The sequence below is a fragment of the Camelus dromedarius genome, chromosome 27 (genome assembly GCF_036321535.1).
Source record: "Camelus dromedarius isolate mCamDro1 chromosome 27, mCamDro1.pat, whole genome shotgun sequence".
NCBI classification, from domain to species: Eukaryota; Metazoa; Chordata; class Mammalia; order Artiodactyla; family Camelidae; genus Camelus; species Camelus dromedarius.
Window position 1 is genome coordinate 1,372,028 of NC_087462.1, and position 25,050 is coordinate 1,397,077.

At 61.6% G+C, this 25,050-nt stretch overlaps 1 protein-coding gene across 2 annotated transcripts in view; it reads right to left on the reverse strand.

Annotated features, from left to right (window-relative positions):
* Nucleotides 1-1,032: 1,032 nt before the first annotated feature.
* AP3D1 (adaptor related protein complex 3 subunit delta 1) overlaps nt 1,033-25,050 on the reverse strand; it is a 34,752-nt gene continuing 10,734 nt past the window's right edge. Inside the window, exons 2-32 of one of the 2 annotated variants that reach the window (XM_031438056.2) lie at nt 23,493-23,588; nt 22,909-22,989; nt 21,867-21,947; nt 20,425-20,532; nt 18,855-18,984; nt 18,157-18,296; nt 17,967-18,040; nt 16,736-16,785; nt 15,472-15,521; nt 15,013-15,061; nt 14,100-14,245; nt 13,876-14,024; nt 13,499-13,729; nt 12,796-13,027; nt 11,806-11,951; nt 11,277-11,418; nt 10,697-10,768; nt 10,018-10,093; nt 9,498-9,697; nt 9,068-9,141; nt 8,757-8,934; nt 8,385-8,441; nt 7,710-7,814; nt 6,705-6,848; nt 6,450-6,497; nt 5,970-6,159; nt 5,790-5,878; nt 5,604-5,689; nt 4,948-5,069; nt 4,763-4,842; nt 1,033-1,732 (exon numbers count right to left, since the gene is read on the reverse strand). In XM_031438056.2, coding sequence (XP_031293916.1) covers nt 1,637-1,732; nt 4,763-4,842; nt 4,948-5,069; nt 5,604-5,689; nt 5,790-5,878; nt 5,970-6,159; nt 6,450-6,497; nt 6,705-6,848; nt 7,710-7,814; nt 8,385-8,441; nt 8,757-8,934; nt 9,068-9,141; nt 9,498-9,697; nt 10,018-10,093; nt 10,697-10,768; nt 11,277-11,418; nt 11,806-11,951; nt 12,796-13,027; nt 13,499-13,729; nt 13,876-14,024; nt 14,100-14,245; nt 15,013-15,061; nt 15,472-15,521; nt 16,736-16,785; nt 17,967-18,040; nt 18,157-18,296; nt 18,855-18,984; nt 20,425-20,532; nt 21,867-21,947; nt 22,909-22,989; nt 23,493-23,588 — 3,522 coding nt within the window. In that variant the 3' untranslated portion in view covers nt 1,033-1,636. The remainder of the gene's footprint in view (nt 1,733-4,762; nt 4,843-4,947; nt 5,070-5,603; nt 5,690-5,789; nt 5,879-5,969; nt 6,160-6,449; nt 6,498-6,704; nt 6,849-7,709; nt 7,815-8,384; nt 8,442-8,756; nt 8,935-9,067; nt 9,142-9,497; nt 9,698-10,017; nt 10,094-10,696; nt 10,769-11,276; nt 11,419-11,805; nt 11,952-12,795; nt 13,028-13,498; nt 13,730-13,875; nt 14,025-14,099; nt 14,246-15,012; nt 15,062-15,471; nt 15,522-16,735; nt 16,786-17,966; nt 18,041-18,156; nt 18,297-18,854; nt 18,985-20,424; nt 20,533-21,866; nt 21,948-22,908; nt 22,990-23,492; nt 23,589-25,050) is intronic. The other variant, XM_031438057.2, reaches the window with a different exon arrangement.

Below are 25,050 nucleotides of genomic sequence, written 5' to 3' on the forward strand. Positions count from 1 at the left end.
CACGGGCGTCTTCCCGCTGAGGTGGGTCTCACACCACACTGGCCTCTGCTCACACAGGAATGTGGGTCAGGGCAGGGAAACGGGGAGCAGGAGACCCGGGAGGGACGTTCTGATGCCCCAGGACACGAGCCGGGTCCCACGTGCCGGAGCAGGCCGGGCTGATGACCGGGTAGGGGCACCCAAGGCCGCTCTGCCCACTCAGTGCGGAGGGGGTTTCGGTGCAGGGCTCCTCACCTGCCCACGTTTTAGGATTCAGATTGGAGTTGATTCAGGTTCTCCACCTGTTGGCACAACCCCTTTCCACAATGTGTCCATGAAGCCACCAGAAACGTGCGGAGTTAAAATGACAGCAGGGCCTTCTTTCCAGGCCGTGCTCCCGCTGCTCACCTCATACACCCCTTACCAGAGGGGTTCCCAGCCCAGGGGCCTGGACGGCGTGTGACGACCACGTCATCTCCCGAGGGGACAAGGGTGCACGGCAGGAGGGGGTGGGGCTCCCCAGCATGCTGCAACCTCCATGAGGGTGCCCGGTAGCCCTCTGACCCCAAGCAGTTCGGGGACAGTCCAGAGGCCCGGCTGGGTGACGTCCCCCTCGTACTGTGTGACAACTGCCCCAGTCAGGGGCACACACAGGCATGGGAAAAAGACCCACCAGGCGGCCATCTGTTTTGCAGATTTATTTGATCATCTTGACACAAAATCATTCCAGCAGCGTGATATGTCTCTCCTTTATACGGGAATGTCGATAGCAAATAAATTCTTATATAACACATCATACAATTTCGAGATTCTAGAATCACTGCACAGGATTCTGCAATAGATTACTCTACATGCTAAAGTGACAGTTTTCATCAAAAGGAAGTTAAAACGTCATTGAGGACCATCATCTCTGAGGGAAGTTCAGTCTCCCTGCCCGAAAAGCACATTTCAGGGCCCCAGCTGCCCCGAGACACACGTTTCGCCGTCGAGGCCGAAAAGCCTGGGATAGGACCCTTCCACACGAGTGGGCAGGACGCAGGGACAAGACTGCAGAGCATCCAGCGACCAGAGGAGGGGGTGGGAACTGTGGTGCTCTACCACTCACCCCAACACCCCGCCTGGGCCACAAAAGCCACCGGGGCCATCCCCACTGCACGGGGATCCCCACCTGCACAGACGGACACGGTGGGGGAACAACGGACAGCAGCCTACAGGGCCTCTCCCACCGTGCATCCTGGGGGGACCTGACCTTCAGTGTGAGGCGTGAAGGGAGTGTCTCCCTGGTGAGCAGCTGGCCCCCTCTTCACCCCCAGTTGCCACCGGGGAGGGGGTCTGGGGACTTGTGGGACCCGGACGACTTGACAGCAGCCGGACAGGCCGCCCCGCCGGTCCCTGCCAGGTTCCGGCCTAGGCAGTGGTCACCTCGCCCGTCCGGCAGCCCCTGCTGGTTTGGGGACTGGTATGGGGCTTCTCGCCAGAAGTGGAGAGAGTCAAAGTGAAAGGACGTGAGGATAAATCAACGCAACCCAGACCTCGGTGTCTACACAGTGGATGACAGTGGACTTCAATTACCTCCAGGCCAGTGCAGCCTGGGGACAGAGCAGCCACCCAGCACGTGGTGCCGCCTCCCATGAGCCCTCCGCGGCGGCCCTGGCGCTCAGCACTGGGCCAGGGTCCCCTTCATCTCCTCCAACAAGTTGCTCAGCAGCGTTGAGTCGTTGCACTTCCCATCGACCGACACAGACTTCTCGCCCTGAAAAAGGGGGATGGCGACCAGGATGCTGAGACTGTGTGAAGGTGGGGCCTGGTGCTCGCATGCACCAGCAATGTTTCAAAATACTCCCCTATATGTTGGTGCTCTGATCCCCTTTAAAAGGGTTCCCAGGAAAGATGGAGCAGATACGGTGCCCGTGTCTCCCCCAGAAGCAGCTACAGAACCTGGGCAGAGGCCAGAACCAGAGGGACCAGAATGCGGGCTCCGGGAGAGAGTGGCAGAGCAAGTGACGGAAGCCCCCCGACCTGGACGGGAAGCTGGGGCCAGGCCAGGGAAGCCCCCAGTCCTTCCGCAACGAGTGTACCCAAGACGCAGGGAACACACAGCCCTGCCCAGCCCGGCCCCAGGCGCACGTGTGAGGCAGCTCTGGGATGAAGGCCGTGAGAATGGCTGGACACCAGACCCCAAGTCCTGCAGCTGGAACCTACGTATCCACCGTCCCCACCAGCTCTCAAGAAGACCCAGAGTCTCGTCTATTCAGAATGTGGGACACAGTCCAAAGTCATCTGGCACACCAAGGCCAGGGATACCTCAGCTCGACAGACACCCGAGATGAGGCGGATGTCAGAGCCATCTGACAAGCTTTCGAGCACTACTACAGGCCTCTCCAATTAGCAATCACAAGCACTCTAGAAGCAAACAGAAAAACAGCATTTCAGCAAAGAAATGTAAGGACAAAAAAACCCAAATGGAACCTTTAGGTTGGAATACGCAGCCAGAACTAGAAGCCCACGGGGTGGGCTTGGGAGCAGGACAGATGCGGCAGGAGGCAGTGAGCCGGGCAGGGCGGCGGGAGCGACCCGGTCCGGACAGATGGCAGAAGGGGCCGGGCTGCGGCTGGGCAGCCGGGCGCGCGAGGCTTGCAGCCCGCAGGGCAAGAACGTGCTTCAGTAGCAGCCGAAACTTCCCAGGGTTCGCACACAACGTACGCGCACAGACTCAGTACGTTCAGCAGGCTCCAAACAGCCACGATGAACCCAAGGACGTCAACGCCCAGACACGTCACAGACGGCCGGAGACCCAAGACAAGGGTCTGCAGCGCCAGAGGGAAGCGGGGCGCTCCCCAGAGAGGAAGCATGATTCCCGTCGGAAACCACAGGTATCAAAAGGCAACGGCTTATTTTTAAGATACTGAGTGAAAAGACTGGCGAAGCCAGAATTCTAGACCCAGCAAAAGTAGCCTTGAGAAAGACTGAAATAAATCATCAGATGAAGGAAAACTAAGAGTTCCTAGCCAACAAGTATGATCTAGAAAGCTCTTTAGACAGAAGGGAAACGAGCCACAAGAAAACGTGGGACATGGGGAGTGGAGGGGCAAGGGAACGCGGCCATGTGGTGAGCGCAGCGGGCCCCACCCCGAGCTCCTGGGGGCCCGCACGCCCCCTGCGGCCTGCGGGCCTGCACTGTCGGTGCGGGCAACGTGTTACGGCAACTCACGTGGGGAGGGGCAAGAGGCTGACACAGTGCGAGGTCTGTTTGTTCTCCCCCGAGTTCCAAGCAGACTGGAAACTAAGTGCGTAATGGAACCCCGAGAGCCCGTCACCCCCCATCAGACACAAGAAGACAGGACTGCACAGCAGACACGAGGCACGGGGCACTGGTGGCGCTCGCACGCGCCACAGGAGGCAGGAGGGCGAAGAGGCCTGAGAACCAGAAGGACAAGCAGATACACTGGGAGACAGAGCCAGACACAGGAGTGATGCTTTCAGTACAAACGGCGTGAACACAGCAGCAGGAAGGCAGAGGCTGACGGGATGGATGAGGACACATGGCCCGCACTCCATGGCGTCCACAGGAGCTCTCCCCAGAGGAAGGATAAAGGCAGATGCACGGTAAAGAGTACCGTGTGAGCGCCAACCACAGAAAAGCAGAAGTGGCTGGGCCGATACCACACTGGATTTCGCAGCAAAGGACGCAGCCCGGGACGGAGAGAACACACATACTGGTGAGACGCCTCAAGTGCCAAGATCCCACAACTCTCGCGGTCCGCACAGCCAACAGCAGAGCTCCCCACGCGGAGCGAAGCCTGAGGAAGTGAAAGGAAAGACCGGCTGGCGACATGGGCTCACGCACCTGGCTCACTCGCTGAGGGCCGGCAGAGGGGAACCTGCAGGCGCGCAGAAGAACCGAAAACGCCATCGCCCAGGGGGACCTAGGTGGCGTGCACCCAACATTCTAGGTGCCAGAAAAGCAACAGGAAACTCTCCAAGTGCTTGGAAATTTGCGTGCTTCTAATTAACCCATGGGTCAAAGAGGAAGCCGTGATAGACATTAGAAAATATTCTGAACTGTATAGAAATGGAAACAAAACAAAAACTTGTGGGGTTCAGCTAAAGCAGCACTCAGAGGGAAGCCTATAACACTAAACGCTTGGAGACAGGTCTCTTGGAAAGGTCTAAGCTTTTGCCTTAAGGAACTCACAAGAGAGCAAAATAAACCTGAACAGGCAGAAGGAAAGAGATGTGCAACAGAATGCAATCAAATTTTATTGTTTGAAAAACAGTAACTTAAAAAAAAAGTTAGTTTTTAAACTGATCTTTCAAAAGATCAACAAAACAGGTAAGCCTCCCAGCCGAGACAACCAAGGAAAACGGGAGAAGACACTGACTGCCAACGTGAGGGACGAGGCGGGCTGCCGCACTCGTCCCCTGGACACTGAAGGACACGGACTGGACGGACGGCTCGACCCACGTCCACAGCCTGGGGGACACGCACCAATTCTCTGAAAACCACAAACTACCAAAAGTCACCCCAGAAAAAAACAGATGAATCAAAGAGTCTTACAACTATTTAGGAAAGAAACTGAACTTGCAGATATAAAGCTTTCAAAAACCAGACCCAGATAATTTTCTTGGTGATTCCTCGTAAAGTCCAAGAAAGACACTATCTACACGCAGTCTTCTCCAGGAGACGCAGGAGGGGACGCTTCCCAGCTCAGCGGGTGAGGCCACTAGTGACCCAACATTCCTCAGGGACACAGGCGCAGAGGGAGGGGAGGGAGGGGCTCACCTTCTTCACCAGGAGGCAGACATGGTGGCCCTGGATGGAGCGGCTGTACATGGAGGCGCAGGAGTCCACTCGTTCCACAACTGTGACAGAGGGCAGGGGTGAGGCAGGCCACCTGGGGGCAGGGGTGGGGGCAAGCCACTCAATGGGAAAGCTAGGCCATCCACTAGCCACGTCCAATCCCTTACCAGAAAAATGGTGATGGAAACAGATCTTTGCCAGAAGGTTCTGGAACGACATGCTGATGCCGTCAACTTTGATGGAGCTCATGCTCAGGTCCCCAGACTCCAGCAACTTGGCGAAGGCATCACTGTGGGAAGGACACAAGACAGGGAGGGTGATGATGGGGGGTGCCAAGCATCAATGCACACAGAGACCCCAGCCCCAGGGTTGGGACCCCCTTTATGTGCTGGTGGCTCAGGGTTTCAAAGGGTCTCATAAGAAGTCAAGAACTGAACTGTCCCCAAAACTCCTATGTTGAAGCCCTGACCCACAGGACGTCAGATTGGGACTGTATTTGGAGACAGAGCCCTAATCCAGCATGACCGAGGTCCCGATCAGGCAGATGTGCACAAAGGGACGGTCCTGTGAGGACACAGGGAGAGGGTGGCTGTCTGCAGGCCAGAGAGGCCTCAGAAGGACCCAGCCCTGGTGACACTTTGGTCTCGGACGCCCAGCCTCCAGCACTGAAGGGGACCAATGCCTGCTGCCCGAGCCCAAGCCAACCAGCCCAGCAGACGGGCTGGGCTTTCTGCGCCGACCACGCGCCGGCCACCTAGCACTGCGTGCCTGTTCATGCCTCGGGTCAGAGGAGAGACACAGGGGCAGGCGGACGGCGGCGCACCTGTAGCAGGGCGTGGTGATCAAGTATGAGGTGCAGGGGAAGTGAAGCTTGAAGTCCAGCTTCTCGTGGGTGGAGCCTTCATCGTTCTGCCGGGAGGGGGCACAGGTGAGGGGCGCGCCAGGCCTCGGGCCTGGGCACACAGCCAGCCCTCAGCGCCCGGCCCTGGGTCTGGGGCCCTCCCCGTACCTTGGCGATGAAGGACAGGGTGCCCTTGAGCTTCTGCGCCATAACGATGCTCTGAATGGTGAACACAAACTGGGCTTCGTTGGAGATGCCTGGTGAAGGAGGAGAAGGGGCCTGAGAAGCAGTGAGGGGCAGGCGGGGGGCGGGGGCAGCGTGTGGCCAGGCAGCCGAGGCAGCACTCACCAGGCGGCAGCTGGAAAGGCACAGGGACGCCGTCGTGGACAGAGGAGCCCTCTGGCCGGGCCAGCCGGGCGTTGAGTGAGTCCAGCACGTTGAGCTCCATGCTCTTGAGGAAGCTGCTGCTCTGGTTCTCCAGGACCATGGACACTGTGACCCGGCTGTCCTCCTGAAGGCTGCCCTGGATGTCGTATGTCTGCACACAGAAGGCTGGGGTTGGTGGTGCAGGGGGCGCCAACCACAGACCTCTGTGGGCTGGACGAGAGGCCCGAGGGCAGGTGAGCAACATCCAGTCTCCTGGTGCAGACCCAGGGGACAGCGGTCTGTTTCCTCCCACGAGGAACCTGAGCTCCAGACTCCTCTGCAGCTTCCGGCTGTACCGGGGCTGAATGCAGCGAGTAGGCCGAGCCTCTAGCCCCCGCACAGCCAGAGAAAGGACCCTGAGCCTTCCCCAGCCCCTCCCTCTGAGACACCCAGGTCACTCACCATTTTAATGTAAGAATTTTCAGCCAGAAGGCAGTAGCTGGACATGGGCTAGGAACAAAAGGGAAACGTTTCAGTTTCAGGTAGCAGGGACCCGAGGGTGACGCCCGCTTACAGGACGAGGCCTGCTGTGAGCTGCCGAGTGCTCCGGGTGGAACACCAGGACCTCGGGGATGTCAGCCCGGTAGGCGGGCCAGACTGCGGGTGGGGCGCGGCCCTGCCGCCCGGCCCAGGCTCCGGCGTGGGCAGCACCCTCACCGGGAGAGGCTCCTCGTCCAGCGCGCCGTTCTCCACGGGCTCGGCAGCCCCTTCCCTCGATGCCTTCTTCCTGGATTTCTTCTTGTCTTTGGGCCTCTCCTCTTTGTCCTTCTTATGTTTCTTCTTCTTATGCTTGGAAGGTTTCTGAAATAGGAAGAGGCTCAAGTCAACGCCACACGTCCGAACGAGCGCTGCACGGCCACACTCCCACCTCGAGACATGGGACCGAGTGTGCCCAGCTACGGGGCACACGTGCCAGGGTGAGCGGGCCAGCAGTCCCCGGGAGCTCACTGCTCCACCAGATGGTCCCTGCCGACTGCGGCCAAAGCACACAAGGGAAACCAGGAGAACTGAGACCGGACGGCCCGGCAACCACAAAACTTCTCAGCGTCCACTCAGGCCGACCAAGCACACACGTGCACATAACTCACGTGCTAAGCATGATTCACGGAGGCCAAAGTGTGGCAGCAGTGCAACACCCACAAACACCACATGTCCCTCCACACGCGCGAGCATCACTCAGCCGTGACCAGGAGAGCAGCCCTGACACCCGCCACCACAGGGACGGACCCTGAGAGCGCGGTGCTCAGTGAGAGAAGCAGACACAGAAGGACACGCAGCGTGTGAGTCCATGGATGTGAGACGTCCAGAACAGGCCAGTCCCCAGACACAGGGAGGGGGTTCCTGGTTGTCAGGGGCTGGGGGGGGGACGGGACAGGGGTGATTGCTGATGGGATGGGGTTCTCTTTTGGGGCATGGAATGTTCTGGAACTAGAGATGATGGTGACCCCACTCTGTGAATGTACCACATACACATCAGCAAATGGCTTACTTTGAAGAGGTGAACGTCACAGCGTAAGAGTCACAAAGCCGCAGAAACCAGAGCACCACGAGCACAGCCACAGGAGACCCCCCGTCAGAAGTGCCCAGCGCACCCGACGTTGGGATGCGGGCAGCGGGTAGGCACCTCCCCCAAACCTGGCTCTCCGCGCATGGCGCCCCCACCTTCTCTGGGTCCTGTTCCCCCTCATCAGCAGCCTGCTCCTCTCCCTGGGGCTCCTCGCGCTCCTCCTCAGGGGCAGTGACCGAGGCCTTCACCCCGGGCTCTTCCTGCAGGGAGCCAGGTCAGGGGCTGGAAGGGCAGCTGGAGCCCAGACGAGGAGACCCGCCCTCGTTCCAGGGACGCCCCTCAGGGACAAGCCTCCCTTGCTCCAACAAGCGTGTTGTAGCCCGTGGGCACGACTCCCAGCAGGTGAGATTGGCCAGTAGAGGGGAAAGGGGCCTGGCCTAAGACCGGCTGGCACTGACTGTGGTCCCGGCACCAGACCCCAGAGCCACCAGACTCTGGCCACTAACACGAAGTGGCTGCTCAGGGTTGCTGCCCGGCTCTGGGGGACCAGGCTGTGCCGAGGGCCGGCCATGCAGCCAGTGCCTGGGTGAGACCTAGGGCACAGGACCAAGCTGGCCCAAACCTGGCTCGTCTTGCCAGGGTCCCCCCACATCCTTCTAGTGCGGGGGCTCAGGAGACTGGAAGGGCTGTAGACGATGGAAGGGAAGGCGCAGGGCCAGTGGGGAACCGAGGGGGCGGCCCTGATGCCTTCGAGAAGCAGCCCTTCACAGCTGGGAAACATGCCCAGCCAAGGAGCACTGGGGTCAGTGCAGGCTGCTGCAGGCTCTTACCGGGGCCGGGGCAGCAGCAGGCGGCGTGGTGGACAGCCAGAAGTCTAGGTCCTCACCCTGAAACCACAGGAATCGGGGCTTTTGGCCAGAGCAGCAGGACAGGCCCTGCCAGGAGCAGACACTGCAGCTCTGCCAAGTGTGCAGGCAGCCGGCGGCGTCTCCAGCGCTGGGAGGACGCTGCAGCCCTGCCGGTACCAGGCCACCAGGTGGACTCACGCTGCTACGTGGCGAAGGGACACGACCAACGCACGGCACTTCTGTTAAGGCCCTTCCCCCTCACGTGTGCAACAGGCCGCGACGCAGGAGGCGGCCCCAGCAGCCCCGGCCGGCAGTGCCCGGGAGCTGTGGACAGCCTGCCCGCCGCCCACTCACCCTCCCCGCCGCCTCCTTCTTCCCCCTCCCCCGCTCTTTCTCCTTGTGCTGCTTCTCCTTCTTTTTGGGTTTCTTGCTCTTCTTTTCCACGACGGGGACGTCCTCTTTCTCAGGGGACTTGGAGGTCTCGGCGTTTCTGTGTTTCTGGACGGGCAGCTTCTCGCTGTCAGCTAGGGGCCTGGCAGGGGGCAGGGGCGGGTCAGGAGGAGCATCCTGGGACGGGGCCTGGAGGGAGCCCCTCTGCCCCGCCACAGGCCATGCTGCGCAGTGAACAGGACAGAATGCAGGCTCCGGCTCAGCCCTGTGCTTACTTATCTAAGTCGATGTCCAGGGCCCTGTAGGGATCATTGGGGTCTTTGTCGTCCTCGTCGCTGGGCAGGGCGTTCTGCGGGACGAGAGAAACCCTGCGTCCAGTCCGACCCACACTGCCTGCGACCCTGCCCAGCCTTATGGGCCCGCAGAGCCCCCACTCCTTGCAAACGGACCACCAGATCACACCCAGGAGGGCATCTGACCTGGGGCTGGGTGCTCGGCACAGGCAGTGAGGTCAGGACATGAGACAGAGTGGGAGTGGGGGGACACCGCTTACAGCCACAGGACAGAGCTGGCCCCAGACACAGAGGCAGCAGGGACCGGCAGGCCTCTGTGAGGACGGCCACAGAGCCAGGAAGCCAGTCCTCATGGGGGTGGCCCCCTTCCTCGGTGGAGGGAGTCCTGGCACGCGCACAGGCAGCAGCTGACCTCCGGCATCTCCTCAGTGACGATGTCCACGCGCTGGGCTGGCGCGATGTCCTCGTCGCTCTCCGTGTGCAGCGAGCTGTGGCGCCGGGTGCCCCGCCTCTCCCGCTCTCTCTTCTTCTTCCTCTTCCTGTCCTTCTCTAGCCTCTGCTGGTGCCGCCGCTCCTCCTCCAGCTTCACGTACTGGTCCGACATGGGCATCCCTGCCACCGGGCGCACACCCCACGCTCAGCCCAGAGCCGCGACACATTCTGCCCGCCAGCACCCCACAGCCCTGGAAGCCACGCTTGGGCCGAAGGGACATGTGGGCACCGTGCTCCAGGCCCCTGGATGTGGGCAGAGGCTTTCTGAAGGCAGTGGGGACGGTGTGGGTAGAACCTGGGGAAGCAGGGTGTGCATCCCTCCCTGCTCAGATGGGGAGGTGGGACGAGGTTCAGGGAAGAGCTGGAGCGCAGGCCTGAGGCTGCATCTGCACTGTGCCTGGGGCCCCGCCCCCTTGCCCTGGGCTGGTGCACACACTTGCCTGGCACCTTCAGGGGCACCGAGAGGTCAATCTGCACCACGGGAATGTGGTCCACACCTGGCGTGTCCTGGTACCGCTGGAGAGGAAACACCAAGGTGCCTGTCACTAAGCAGGGTGGCCGGCACGGTGGGAAGTGCCGATGCCCCGGAGCAAGGAGTCACAACGGCGGGGCGGGGGTTGTCAGCCCAAACCAGCACAGGGCAGATGCGAGACTTCAATTGGATCCCATATCAATCATCTTTTTCCCAAGTGGGAAAAGTAGTGCAGGCTTGGAGCCCGGTGACGGCGCTCCAGCCCCCAGGACTGCTCAGCTCAGAAAAGCCAACACGCAGGTCTGGGCCTCAGAGAGCAGCACCTGCCACATGGAGCCACGTCTCCCCGGGAGCCCAGTGTGGTGATGGGGTCCGCTGGGCTCCCGTCGGTGGGGGGGGTGCGGAAGAAGGTGGTGGCGTCCCCATGTGTCCACTCCCTCCAAGCCAGGGTGCCACCTCTGCAGCTCCCCGACCCACAGGGAAGCCCACCCACGGGTGAGTGCAGGACTTGTGCCCCGGGTCTGGGTGTCGGGAAGCCCCTCTTGATACTACCTGTGGAACTGACCAGACAGCCCAGTGCTACCTGTGGACAGAGCGCAGACATGGCCCTGGGGGAGCACCCCTCAAGGATGGGCGGCCGGGCTCACCTTCTGGGGGGACGGGGAGCTCTTGATGTAGAATGGGTTGTTGGCCTGCTCCTGCTTCCGGGCCTCCCTGCGCTGTGGGGTGGGGTTCAGCGAGCACATGAGCAGACACACAGAACACGGGCCCTCCACGCACCAAGCTCAGGTGGGGCGGGGGTCCCTCACTGTTTTCACCGTTGCCCTTGGACCCACAGAAGGCCGGCGCAGGGCAGGTGCAGGTGTGGAGACAGGCACGAGAACCCAGGAGGTCTGAGACGGGGGTTCAGAGAGGCCAGGTACTCTGGGACAAAGGATGGGCGTGGCTGGGCAGAAAGGCCCTGCGGGGACAGGGGTGGGGTTGCAGCATCTCTGCTTCTGTCCTCTGCAGAAGGAGGGCGGGGAGGAGGGGCAGGCAGGTGCTGTGTGTCGCAGGCATCACGGGCCCTGAGCTCGTGGTCAGGCCCCACAGCCCTCCCTGGGAAGAAGCTCCTGGCTCAAGAAGCCAGTTCTCGTTTCAACCAAACCCAACCTGAGGTTGAAGGTCAACTCGGCACTGCCCGGAGGATAGCAGGACACTGAGCCCAGGCTCCCCACCAGTGCTCACCCGGGCCAGCTCCTGCTCGTCTGCCTCGGGCGGCCGCTGCTTGGCCGGTCGCTGCTCCTCGTCGTGGAAGATGGCCTTGGGCGCCTCGTCCTCAGACTCGCTGTCTGAAAGTGGCTCGTTGATCCAGGCATCCAGGTCCAGGCTGCAGGACACAGTGAGGTCACACGGCGGCTCCGGCCTGTGCGCCTGGACCTGGATGCTGCCGTCCCCTTGGAGACAAGGACATGAAGACTGGGCAGCTGCTTGAGGTCATAGCGGGCAAGGCAGACTATGGACCGTGGGGTCTGGGCCTCTCCACATTCTCACGCTGCCCCCAAGGTCTGCAGCGAAGACCTGTTTTCCTGGGGTGGCGTCAGAACCAGCAAGTGCCCCCTTGTACAGCCCACGCGAGGTGGCCTGTCCCGTTGCCAGGGGCTCAGGCCTCAGGGGGCCTCCCTCCAACCCTCTTGCTTCTCACACGGATGTCCTTCTGATCCCACTGGCCCTCTTGTCCCCCTGGCTGTGTCCTCTGATGGGTCACACGGCTCACCCTTCGGGGACTGGAACCTTCTTCTGTGCCTTGGGAGCCACAGGGTTCAGCTCCCCAGCAAACAGGGCACTCACTTCTTCTGCCACCGGCATGTCCTTGGCCTGAAGCTTCTGGACGTGCTTGACCAGCTGTAAGATGCAGGATGCCTGCGGGGCCATGAGGCAGTCAAGGGGGAATCAGAGCACCAGCCCTGAAGGCCACTCAGCCACTGGGGGCATTGCTCAGACTGTGCGGACACCCCACTCCTCCTTGCCAAAGTGGCACCAGGAGGTTCCGTAAGGAGCCGCTGGCTGGGGCAGGCCCCAGCCAGGAAGAAACCAGCCCAGCTGCAATCTCCTTTACGAGGAAGACATAAAAACAGGCTCACGTGGAAGACGAGAGGTCAGGGGCAGAGGGAGCGCCGCCCCACATGACAATTGCCCCAAGGACCAGCAGTGCCTATTTCCAGGAGGCACCTGGGCTCCGCCAGAGCACGGCCCCCAGCCAGCAGGCAGGCTCAAGTCAACACTTGCCTGAGACAGCAGGGGCGCCCAGGCCACTGAGTGCTGGCGAGGGGTGGGGGTCTGGGTAGTTGAAGACCCCCCATCACAGAGGGCACAAAGAGCAGGATGCCAAGCCACCAATGCCAATGTTAACACCTCAAGTTCCCCACAATCAGTTTTCCGCCACCACCCGTCCAGTGCCCTCCGGACACCTGTCACCTCTGACACTTCCTGCTCTGGGCAATGGATCCCGGAGTCAGGCCAATCACGAACTCCGATAGGGTCTTCCATCTGCTCACTGTCTCCTGCCTCTCCGCCCACTCACTAGATTCCACCCGCAGACGACCACCCAGGGCCTCCCTGGGACACTGACTCCGAAACTGCCCATGCTCCAGGGCGGGGGCGCATTCACAAAAAAGCATTTGCTGAGCTGCTTCCTGGGAAGAGAAAAGCCAGCGCTCCGGGGGCTGACCGGCTCCCTGAGACATGCTGACGGGCCCGTACTCACCCGCTCCTGGACCTCCAAGTCTGCACTCTGCACGAACTGGGGCAACCGCTCCACCAGGAGCTGGGTGGCCTCCTGGGCCGCCTGCGAGTCCCCGGCCTGCTCCTTCTGCTGCAGGATGGCCGCATACAGCTTGACCACATTCTGCACGTACACAGCCTGGATGTGGCCTGGCAGGGTGGTGACTCTGGGCCGCAACATGGCCTCCAGGGTCCGCTGGGGCTCCTGCAGGTGCCTGAGAAGGGGGGGGGTGAGCACCTGTTCCAGGGTCTGCAGTGGTCACTGCGTCCCTCTCCCCCAGACCTCCCCTCCGCGCCAGGGGCTGAGGGAAGGGATCTGAGGGAAAAACACAACGGTCAGGAACAACTGGACAGGAAAAGTTGAGAAAAAAAGAGAAGAAAACCAAATTAACAGCATGAGTTTGGGAAGGAACAACCCGTGGCAGCAACGTGCAAGGATGACAGGTCAGCTGGGAACAGACCCAACCGTCTGGGGGACAGAGGTGGGTCCAGGTCACACAGACTTCTCACTGGTTCTCGTGATAGGAAGCGTTCGTGGTGAGAGCAGCTTTGTCCCAAAAAGCAGGTGAGGGGGGGAGGCACGGCCAGTTGGCATGGCAGCTGTTGGAGCGCGAGGCCCCAGGGCCGGGTCTGTGGGTACACCCCCCGCCCCCACCGGAGCAGGAGGCCCGCTGGTGCCCACTCACTCAGAGAACTCGCCGCAGATCCAGGCGGCTGCGTAGAGCACCTCGCAGATGCCGTTGCGCTGGGTGCTGCTGGCCACCAGGTGTGCACTGTCGAGCAGCGCGGACATCTGTGACACGGCGAACCTGCGGATGGCCTTCACGCGGATGGCCACGTCCAGCATCTGCGCGGCGATGAGGTGACCATGGCGGGTGCCTTCCAGCCGAGTCAGCTCTACCAGGATGCTAATGTACCTGCGGGACAGAGGAGATGAGGACACAGCGGGGCACCCGCCCCCCTCGCCCTTGCCAGGCTGGGCCACACCGCTTGAAGTTGGTGACGTGCTGGTAGTCCCCCTACTCCCCCCCGGACCCCCCGCCCCCACCAGGCTGGGCCGCACCACTCGAAGTTGGTGATGTGCTGGTAGTTGGACTGGCTGCAGATGTCGATGATCTTCGTGAGCAGCTCATCGCGGTAGGCCGTGCCCTCGGCCTTGTCCACGTGCATCATCAGCTTCTTGACGATCTCCATTAAGTTCTTCTTGGACACCTGGGGGCGGGGGCTGGTGAGGGAGGGGCTGGCTGGGCACGCGGGGGCCGCTGCGCCTGGGGGGAGGGCACGCACCATTCCGTACAGGAGGTCCAGGGCCCGCAGCCGGATGGACTCGTCCTTGTCGTCCAGGCACTGCAGGACGAGGTCCTTGTGGGCCTGCACAGACTTGGGATGCGTCCTCAGGATCTTGGACATGGCCAGTAGCCCCAGGTACTTTACTGCAGGGACAGGGGGCCACCATTAAACCTGGATGTGGCCAGGAGAGAGCGAGGCCTGCAGCCCCAGCCTGCTGCGCGGACCTGACCACCTGGGCACCGCTGGCACGTGTCTCTCGGGCACCAGATGCCACTGCCCACCTCGATCAGCCCCAAGGCACGATCATCTAAACCAGCAGCAGCTAGTGTGCTGCAGGCCCAGTCCAGCCACAGCCCGCCTTCTGTAAGGAGGTCTATGGGCGCGACACATCTGTCACCTACCCTGTGCGTACCAGGCGGCTTCTGCACTACAACGGCAGAGACCGCAGCCCACATAGCTTGTTAAGTTACCGAAAAGCAGTACCAGCAGCACCGTGCACCGCCCTGTCTGATAACCTCAGGGAGCCCAGAGCAGCCCCGTGGGAACGCCCCCTCTGCCTGCTGTGCCCCTCCCGGTCTGAGCACTCCCTTCACATCAGCCCCTCCCCCGGCTCCTCCCTGCAGCTGGGGCTCAAAGAGCAAGCTGGGGCCTTCCAAGGACCTCGGCTGGGTTCCCACCTCCCCGTGGCAATGGGCGCGTGGCCCAGTGCCTGAAGACCTTGCCAGCTGGACAGGGCTGAGCACAGGCTAAGACGCTAGCAGGAAGGAGCCCGTCACGCAGACCAAGGGCAGTTTTCACGGAGGAAGCTGTCGGTAAGCCTGGTACCCGCCTTCCGCCCAGGAAGGGAAGAGCCTGACTCATGGGAGCTGAGGCTGCAGGAACTGCAGGGCTCGGAGGGAGAAGGACTCACGGTTCTGATCGGAGTCTTCTATTAGTATCCTTAGCTTCTGAACACAGAGCTGCCGAGTGGGGAGAACACTGGTCATGCCCTTTAAACCAGCGGTGGAGCCAGCCAGCCCGGGCCTGCCTCACACCCGTCCCCCGAGTCCCGAGGGCCTGGCGGTCAGTCGAGAGGGAGGCAAGGAGCACTGAGGCCAAAGAGGGGGCAGCCCCAGGTGCCTGGGCAGGGGAGAGGCTGGTGGAGCACCCACTACACAGAGAAGGGGTGCCCGTCCATGCTGAGTACAGAGAGCAGGCCGCCCGACATCGACGCAGACAGGGCCCACAGAAACGCGCCAGGGCTGCGGCGGGCGCCACGTGTCCACCCTTCAGACATGTGCTGCGGGGCCATGGTTGCACCCTCCCAGGGCTAAGGGTGGGCCAATATCTGTCAGAATTGGGCAGAGGGGAGCAGGGCCCACGGTCGTACCTGGATGCTGGCGCTGTGGTTGGGCATGCCGGAGGACAGGGAGATGAGCACTGGAACAGAGCAGTCAGTGAGGAGCGCGGCGCACACAGCCCGCACCCATGTCCACCGGGGGCATCGCCTCTGGGCCCAGGGGAGGGACCCGAGCCGGAAACGCACTGGTGGGAACTGATTGTGAACAACGGGTTAATACAGCAGGTCTGACTGCTAGCCTGGGGAGGTGGGTGTCCAGAACCAGACCTGGGGCTCCCATCCCTATACTGCCTGTGCAGACATGGGGTCCAAATGGGCACCTCCTCTCCTCCTGGAGACTGGGGTCTCAGCCCTGCCAGGCAGAGGTGCCTGCATGACCGACCCCAGTGAGAAACCAGGCTGGGTCTCTGGGGCCAAGAGAGCAGAGCAGAGCAGAGTCCCCAGGCACCAGGGGTCCTAGTCCAGGGTAGGTCCATGGGCCACAGCCCACTGAGGCCCAAGGGCCCCAAGGAGGACCAGCCCCGCCTCCTCTCCGCATGCCCACTCACTCCAGCCATCGCCAGGGCCATGAGTCACTCTGCCATGCCCCGGTCTGCCCCACGGACCTTTCTGGACACAGGGGCCGCCCCCAAGTCCCATGCTTGCCCTTTCCCTCCCTGCTCCTGTCGCTGACCCTCAGGGACGCTCGTGGCCCGCACAGCAGTCACGAGCATGGACCCCCGGCCAGTGTCGTCTGCACTGCTGAACCTGACACTGCCTGTGGCCCTGCAAGGAGCATCCCAACAGTCCTGGGCAGGGACAGGCAGGCAGCAAGAAGCCGAACCCCTCAGGTTGCCAGTAACTCCCCGCGTCTACAAGAACCCGGGCTGCAGGGACACGCAACCCAGGCAGGCCAACTCCAACTAACGGCCTCTACGGAGACCTTCTGGGGAGCGTGTGCTGACTAAGGCTCGCAAAGGCTCTCTGCTGTAGGTCTACACTTCAGACTTCACAGGGGAAGTGGAACAATGCCTGAGATCTGCTCTGAAATGCTCAAGAAGATGGGTCTTGCTGGTGGGTGTGGCAGACGCCAAGGCACAGGAAAAACGCTGGAGCCAGGGCCAGCTGGGGGCTTCCAAAGGGACTGCGGACAGGCTGGGCCACCGTGCGTCTCCCTGGAGGGAGTCAACGCCTGGCGCTTGTGGTGGGAAGGAGGTCGCGAAGCCTGACTCGGGGTGCTGGCCCCACACGGGGACCAGCACCCCCTGCTGGAGACAGCCGCCCGTTACAGAGTCAGGGAACCCTGGGCGCTCACCTGCGATGACTGTGTTCACGCACTCATACAGGAGGGACATGGCAGACGTGCTAGAGGAGGAAACAGAGGAAAGGGAAGACAAGGCCACCTGCCTCCTATCTCACCAAGACCCCTGGGGGCACCGCCTCGAGGAAAACGCAGTCGTCAGGGCAACTGAGCCGTGAAGCCTCCCACGGGAGGGCCACGCAGGTGATGCCCCTAGGCCTGGCCTGGTCAGCACGGCCATCAGAATCCCCCGAGGAACAGAAGCACCCCTCCTCACCCCCACTCCTCCTCACCCCCAAAGTCTGCCTGAATGCTCTGCCACTGCAGCCCACGCCCTAACCTCCCAATTCTCTGACAGCTGTGAAGAAAAGCCAAGTTCCCCACATGCCTCTACCACCCAGACCACCCCGCCTGGCTCCCCGGACGGGTCAGTCGGCCGTGGCTGTGTGCAGGCGAGCTGAACACGGTGGTTGTGACCCACGCCAGCCCCCGGGGTCACCAAGGGGCAGCAGTGACACAGCCCAGGAAGACCAAGGGCGGGCACCAGGCCATCTACTCCAATCCAACGTTCTCTGGTGACAGTCCCGGGCCCACATCACCCAAACCCGAGGGTGCGGACACAGTGAGCCCCAAGGAGCATAGGCCACCAGAGCCCATCCACGGGAACCACCACGGGGCCGACAGCTTCTTGTTGACGCTCTGAAAACCGCAGCTACATCCTAAGCCTGGTGACTGGTTCTTTGTTTAAAACCAACAACATCCTGAACCCAAACACCTGATATATATAATTATTTTTAATGTGGGACCCACTTGTGAGCCTGGACACTGAACCCCAGGGGATGGCAGGGCCCAGCCCATGGCCTGGGCCTCACCCGTAGCAGCCACAGCTCTAACATCCAACGCGGCCTCAAGGCCCCCAGGACCCCCAATGCCCAGAGGACCCCAGTCCAGGATTCCCTAGCACCCAATGCTTGGCCCCCAGGATTCAACCATAGGCACCCAAAGCAGCATGGACACTCCTAGAACACCCCAGAACTGGGGGGGGCAGTGAGACACAGCTCTTCAATTAGACCCCTTGGGTCTACCAGGGAACCAGGGGCTGCGTGGGGCAGCTTTCTCCACCTTGTTGTAACTCTGCTGTTCGCAGAATGAAGGGGAGAGTCCGCCCAGACACACGGCCCCTCTGTGGCGGCAGCCCCCGTCCCTACCCTTGAGGCCACAGGGCCCCTGGGAACCGAGGGCCTACCTGTGGATCAGGTTGGTGAGAGGCTCAATCAACTTCTTGCCCAACCTTGGCTCCAAGGGGGTGAGAGCACCAAACTAGGGGACAAGAGATGCCAGGGTCACTGGAGCCTGGCCCCGTGTGCCACGCGCGCTCACAACAGCCCTGGAGCCCTCCGGGAGGCGGGGGGGGGGGGCACGAGCAGGTCACTTGCCAGCTTGATAATCTTAATGAGGACCCAGTTGTTGGTGGAGGAGGTCATGAGCTTGAAGAAGAGAGGGGCGAGGGAAAGGTAGTTCTTGGGGTTGCGTCTGGCCAGCTCGCAGATGACGTTGACAGCCGCCGACTGGACCCCTGAGAAGAAAGGGGCCTCCATCAGTGAGGGGGGCCCCCTCAGCAGGCTGCTAGCGCATGTGTGGGGGCCCTGCCTGGGCCAGGGTGTGCCATGGCCTGTGGGCAGGGCTCAAACCCACCCGCTCGGGGTGTGTCCCCAGCAGGATCAAAGTGACTCTGGGCGCAGCACACCCACCCGCAGAACGGCTCTGTTCGCCCCTGCCCACAGGAGGGCCCCACGGTGTGAGTGTACTGTCCGCTGAGGGCCTAGAGGCTACAACGCCCTAGCAGGAGCGGGCACACCCTGTACCCGGGTCTTGGTTTCCAAATCCTGAACCAACTAACAGAACCAGGGCTGCCTGGAGAAGCCGCGGGTCCCAGGGCTACTGGAAAGAAGGTGAATCCAGCATCTCGTGGTGGCAGATGGTAAAGAGGTGCCCTACTGGGGAGGTTCCAGGACAGGGTCCCGGAACCTTGTGCCCCTCAACTCCTCCCTTCAACACCCTCCACCAGGCCCTCACAGATGCGGCAGAGCCCCTCGGCCCTGCGTCTGCCCCTTGATGACTCAAATCAACAAACCAGGATCGGGGTCCTCTAGCTTCTCCTTCAGGCGCGGAAAAGCAGGGCGGAGCGACTCGGGGTACTTCAGGAACACCTTGTACATGATCAGCACCGCCTTCTTCCGGATGTAAGGCTTGGTGTGCGACATCTGCGGGGGCAGAGGGCCGTCAGTCTCCCTGATGAAGCCGCCGTGCCCCACGCCTCCCCGCTCACCTCCAGCGCCCGGGACGACCCTCTCTCCAGCTCACTGGCTCCTGGCTCGGAGCCCAGCACGCACACCTACTCCACTGCCCCCTGAGCCCAGGATCACACAACAGAGTCTTGGCCGGGATCGAAACCTGCCTCCCAGTGTCTGTGACTCCAACCTGCCCTCCGGAGGCTGAGACCTGCCTCCTGGATGAACTGGGGCCCCTGAGCGACGGGAGGAAGGACAGAGACCCCAAATAAAAGGTCACAATGGAGACAGCCTCCAGCTCTTTGGCCTGCCAAGGCCTGTCCCCAGAGCCAGATGCTGAGGGGTGTCCCAGGCCCCCCTCGCCCAGGCCTCAGCACCCCCTGCACCCCAACCTGGGGCCCTGGAGCTCCTGACCGCCCTCGGGACTGTGCTCTGGCCAGGAGGGCCTCTCGTTGCCAGGAATGCACGCTGCCCACCTGGCAGGGCCCAGGGGAGCCCTGCCCCCACCCCAGGACCAGCACCAGCACGGTCTGAGCAGCTCACTGACACCCCGGAGGGCTCGGGGCGCTTTCACGCACGCGGGCCCACACACTGCCTGGTGGGGGCCTGACGGTGGGCAGCCCAGAAACACTGCAGGGATGAAGGCGCGGGGCCGCGGGTGGACAAAACCATCTACAACAGGCGGCGACTGGCTGTGGCCTGGGCCGCGCTGTGCTGGCCCTGATCTAGAAGCCAAGTGCATGAGTTTTCAAGACCACCAGCCAAGACCTGACCATCTGCACAGCAAACAGGCCACGTCCGGACAGAGCCCTCCCAAGGGGAACACACCTCCCTTCCACGCCACTGCTTTACTTAATGCGGCCAGACGGGGAGAGCCCTGGAGAACACAGCGTGCAGTCGACCCACCAAGGTGAGGGCCGTGATTTCTAAGAGGATGTCCGTGTTTCAGAACAAGGTTCTGCACACCCCGGAGACCAGGGCTGGCTGGGGTTTTTGCCTTCCGGGTGGACTGAGCCATAAGAAGTCAAATTGTGCTCTGGTGAAAATAAAAGGCGCCCTGCCCTGGTCAAAGCAGGCAGGCAGGACCGCCCTGACCTGCCGGGACCGCTACCGCACCGCCACGACTCAGCAAAAACGTAGACGGCAAGTCACGTGCTCAGACTGGGTAACAGTCCCCGGCCAGACTCCGTCCCGCCCTCACAGGACCGGCTCAGGAGGTGAAGTAAGAATGCAGGGCCCACCAGGTGCCCGGAGAAGGTGAAGACGCGGTGCCCAGCTCGCCCGGGACCCAGGTCATTTCCGCATGCCCAAGGCTCTCTGTGTGATATCACCACTTCAGTTTTCCGGGTACCTGTGCGGCCCTGGCACACTGGGGAGCAAAGGCCAAGGGGGCGGGCGCACTCACAGACTCACCAGTGTCATGATGTCGTTGGCCAAGTCTCTGGCAAGATCTGGGGTAACAAAACAGGACAGGCCAGTCAGCGCAACGCCAGTGTCGTACTGGCTGGGGCTGCTCAGGTCCTGGAAAGGGAGGGACAGGGTTAGAGGTGGGCGAGGAACGTACCTTGCTGGGTCCCACTGTGCCCGCCAGGCCTGCTCTGGGGTGGGAGACGGGCTAGGACGAGGACTCACAAGGAGCAGCCAGGCCCACGTGCCATCACAGAGAAAGCCTGGCACGGCCGTAAGGGGAGAGCCACACCCGCGTCCCAGGGGTGTGCTGTGCAGAGCCGGTGCCACCCACGGGCCCCAGGTGGCTCCACTGGAGGAGCCCTGGGCTGAGAAGGTATAGCCAGCCAGCCCCAAGAGCCCAATGGCACATGGCGGGGAGCCCCCAGAGTAGAACCCTGGAACCTCCGTTTCCACGGGTTATCTCCCCCAGGAGAGCCAGGAACAACTCCTCGGGCCCCTCCCAAAAGCAGAAAGAAGCTTCGCCCTGAGCTTCAGCCCTCAGGGGAGCAGGAAAACCAGCCGCGAGAAGCACGCACCGGCCCTGACCTCCAACGTTGCTCACCTGTGCCCTCACCAAACCTGACCGCGGAAGCCCAGTCTCACTAGCAGGGGACTGTGTGCGTCACACACTTGCTCTGGGGAGAGATTTTCCTAAGGAACCTCCCCAAACCTTACATATGTGGTAAGAGATACACCGAAAGGTATTTTAAGAGTCAACCTTCTAGACCACAGTAACAAAATGAAAATACAGGCTTTTAAACTAACTCCAGCCCAGGCTGAGGAGACAAAGCCACCAGGGCACAGGATGAAGTCCCCCAGCACAGTGTGACTTACAAAGGGTCAGAGGGCAGCGGCAGGCGCCTTGGGTGCTGCCACGGAGCTTGCAGAAATGGGGGACACTCAGATTGTCCCTAAGCAGCCTGCCTGCCCCGCAGCGCCTGCCAGGAGCCCAGTCACCAGGTCACCTGCAAAGCAACCACAGCTCACAGGCTCTGATGCGTGGTCTGGGCTGAGAGAGGGTACCTCTGACACCAAATCCCCCCCCCCCCGACCACTTGCAATAAGGTGGGAAACAAGAGATGTTCAAAGTACACTGGGGCCAAGGAGACACTTATTACTCAGTGCTCCCCAGAGACCACTGTGACATAAAAACACACGGGGCTGAGAGGCCATGTGGCGTGACTCACAAGATCCAGGGGGCAGACAGCCCCCTGCACCAGGAGGGCTGGACCTCAGCAGGTGGCCCCACAAGGGGAGAAGGGCAGGAAGGAGGAGTGAATGCGGAGGCAGCCCTCCGACGCCAAGACGGGAAATCGAGATAGGAGTCCTGCAACACCCCACCTCCGCCATCATCTCTGGGCATTTGGAGAACACGACCCGAGTGCTTCCTCCTGCGAGGGGCCTACCTTGCGGATCTGGTTGGTGGTCAGCATGATGACGTCGGTCCCCTCGTGAAAGCACTGGGAAGCCGCGAGGTAGCCGATGCGCTGGGAGTGGAACAAAAGGAGGTGTCAGAGGCCAGATGGGACCCGGTGCCAGGAGGAAGCGCCCAGCTGTCCCCATCACGAGTCAGCACAGGATGGGGCCTCCAGGAGGAAGGCCTCCCCTCCCAGGGTGCTAGGGTGAGAGACTGTGGCGCCGGCACCAGTCCATCAGGACCGAGCGCGGCCTCACTGCCACCTGGCCATGGGATGGAAAAAGCCATCACAAGTGCTGGCTAAACTCAACTCACATCTCTCTGCCCCCTGACGGGGCACCTACAGTCACACTCGCACGCGCCTGAGATACTTTAACATCCACACAGAGCACCAGCCAATTCTGACAAATACGGCATTTCCTTTCTTTGCCGACAGTTAACAGGCGGGCAGGATGACCGTGTCCTTCAGAAGAGCCGGAGCCTGGTCTGCAGGCAGGAAACAGCCGGGCACCCAGCCGGTGCGTGGAAAATTAAGCCAACCCAGGAAATTCAAGGAAACCCACAATGGGCTGTGGGCGCTGAAAACCGCGTTTCAGGGCAATTACTAAAGCGAGAGATGTGCCTGTTTGTTACAGTACCAAGTAAGCAGCAGGCAACGTCTCAAACTGCTCCTGAGTAGGCCCCTGCGACACAGAAAGAACGCTTGCAAGGTGACTGAGGCCCTGGGACATGGTGAGAAGCGTGGCCTCTGACGGGGAGGGTCAGTGCCTGCTAGTCTTTTTTTTGGAAAAGTTAGAAATTTATTTTAATTTGTATTAATACACAGTCAATCCTACAAACCCTTAGCTCACTGGCCTACTTAAAACTGAAAGATAAAGGTGATGTAAGGGGTGCCGGCGCCGAGCACAACAGTAGCTGTGAAGCGCGGAGGACCAGCGGTTGGTGTCTGTCGCCCTGTGCCCGGCGGTGGTGCCTCTGCCCCAGGGCGGGCGCCGCCCCTAGCCCTGCCCCCGCAGGCTGGCTCCCCTCACCTTGAACGTGAACTTGGGGGCACTCATCACCTCCACGACGTTGAAGGCGGCCCAGCTGATGTCGTAGCCTAGCATCTGCAGCTGTCGGCGAGAAAGGGCGATCCTCACCCACACGCCCGGGCGCCGCCGGCCCCAGCAGCCCCCCTGCCCCGGGGCGGTTCACTTCTGCTCCTGACTAGTGAGTCCCCACATTTAAAACCACAGCCACAGGGTAACAACACATGCTAAAGTAGTGTCTGGCAAACAGAAACACCAGCTGAAACCCAAGCAGCGCACGCGTCTCCCTTCTCTGACCAAGAGAGGCCGGAGCAGGTTGCCCGGCCCAGGCCCACCCCACACTGGACCAGGAAGCTCCCTACCCCCGGCAGGCTTCAGGGCCCAGCTGGCAGGGCAGCTGTGACTGCAGGGGGCGCTCCTGCCCCTCCACGTGGGAAAGGGTCACGGGGCAAGGGCTTCAGCACACCTCTCCCTCCACCCGGAGTGCCCCAGTGGTGTCCACCAGTCGCAGTGGGACAGATGGACGGAAAGAGGGAGGGACGGTGGAGTCAGACCCAGCCTGAAGGGCCAGGTGGCCCGGTACTCACGTAGGTCAGCTTGCAGACCGCGTTGGCCTTCACCGCGATGTTGTCTTGCTTCAGTTCTTGCTTGATTTCATCAATACACTGAGAGATGTATTTTGCCTAAAAAGGAAAAAAAAAAAAAAAAAAAAAAAAAAGCTCCAAGAGTTCGGCTAAAACTTAAAGAAGTCAGACACAGACTGTGTGATTCCATAGAAGTGAAACGTCCAGAACAGGCCAGTCCACAGACACAGAGAGGAGGCTCCTGGTGCTAGGGACTGGGCTGGGGAAGGGGGTAACTGCTGCTGGGGACAGGTTTTCATTTTGGGGTGATGGGGTGTTCTGCATTCAGGCAGAACAATTCCATGAACGTACAGACCCCACCAACCAGTGCACACGAAGGGGCGCGCTGTGTGCGTGAGGTCCGTTTGCAAGGTGCCCCGGCCTCCCGGCCTCCGGGCCTCCGGCAGCGCCCCACAGGAGGATGGCTGCGGACGACAGGCGGTCGGGGTGATGCAGCTGAGGCAGGCACACCGCGCTCTGTGAACTGCTTCCTCTACTTGTGTGTTTACCTGGCATTTTATACACTGAAAAGTTTTAAAACTTAAAAAAAAGAATAATCATTTCAACATAGAGTATCAAGGTACGGAAAATTTCTTCGTCTTCTATTAGCCTGTTAGCCAGCTGCAGACAAGAAAGCACAAAGCCAGGAAGACAGCCCATGTCCCAGCGCCGCCCCAGCGGCAGGTCCACCTCGGCCCGTGCTGCAGCCGCGCAGGGAGCCCAGCGCAGGCAGCCGGGGCGGAGGTCCAGATTGGCACGGCCCCTCACCGGGCCCACCGCTCCGGCTCCCGGGTAAGAAGGGCCGGCCGGCCAGCAACCTCGCCATCCAGGCCCCTTCCCGCCCAACCCCACGAGACCCAGGCCTGCTGCTGGCCCTGAACGGCTGTGAGGAGCCCCTCGGCCCTCGGAGCTGAAGGCACCAGGCCCTCTCGGACACCAGCCACCCCATGGGCGTCTCTGAGCCCGGCCCGCTCTCGGCAGCCCCTCCGGCGAGCCTGCCGAGGGTCTGTGTGCAGCTCCCCGCCTATCAGTGAGGTTCAGCCCCCCTCACACCCTGACTCCCGGACGGGCGTCCGTGCGCAGGTGTTTGTGGGGACAGAGGTTTCCAGTTCCCTGGGGTTCCTCACTAACTCAGCACGTCTGCTAAGACCCCAATCCCAAGGTCGGGACCCATACACCAGGTCCAGAGCAACCAACGTGCCCTTGGGCCGGACGCCGTGAACCAGCACAGGGCCGGGAGCGCCCGCCTGCCCGCCCTCCCTGCAGCCCTGCTTCTAAGTGGGCAACAGCGAGCGGGCTGCCGGGCCTCTGACAGGACTCAACGGCTCCCGACCCCACCCGGGGGACCCTGCCCAGTGCTCACACCCTCCCTTCACGTCACTGCGGCCACTCGGCCACCCCAGCGCAGACACACGGGGATGGCGCCACCCGAGCGCTCCGGCAGCCCGAGTGTGATGAATATTCCATGACCAAGGGGCGCGTGATAGAACACGTGTCACGTCACTGGATCCTTCCAGCGGGC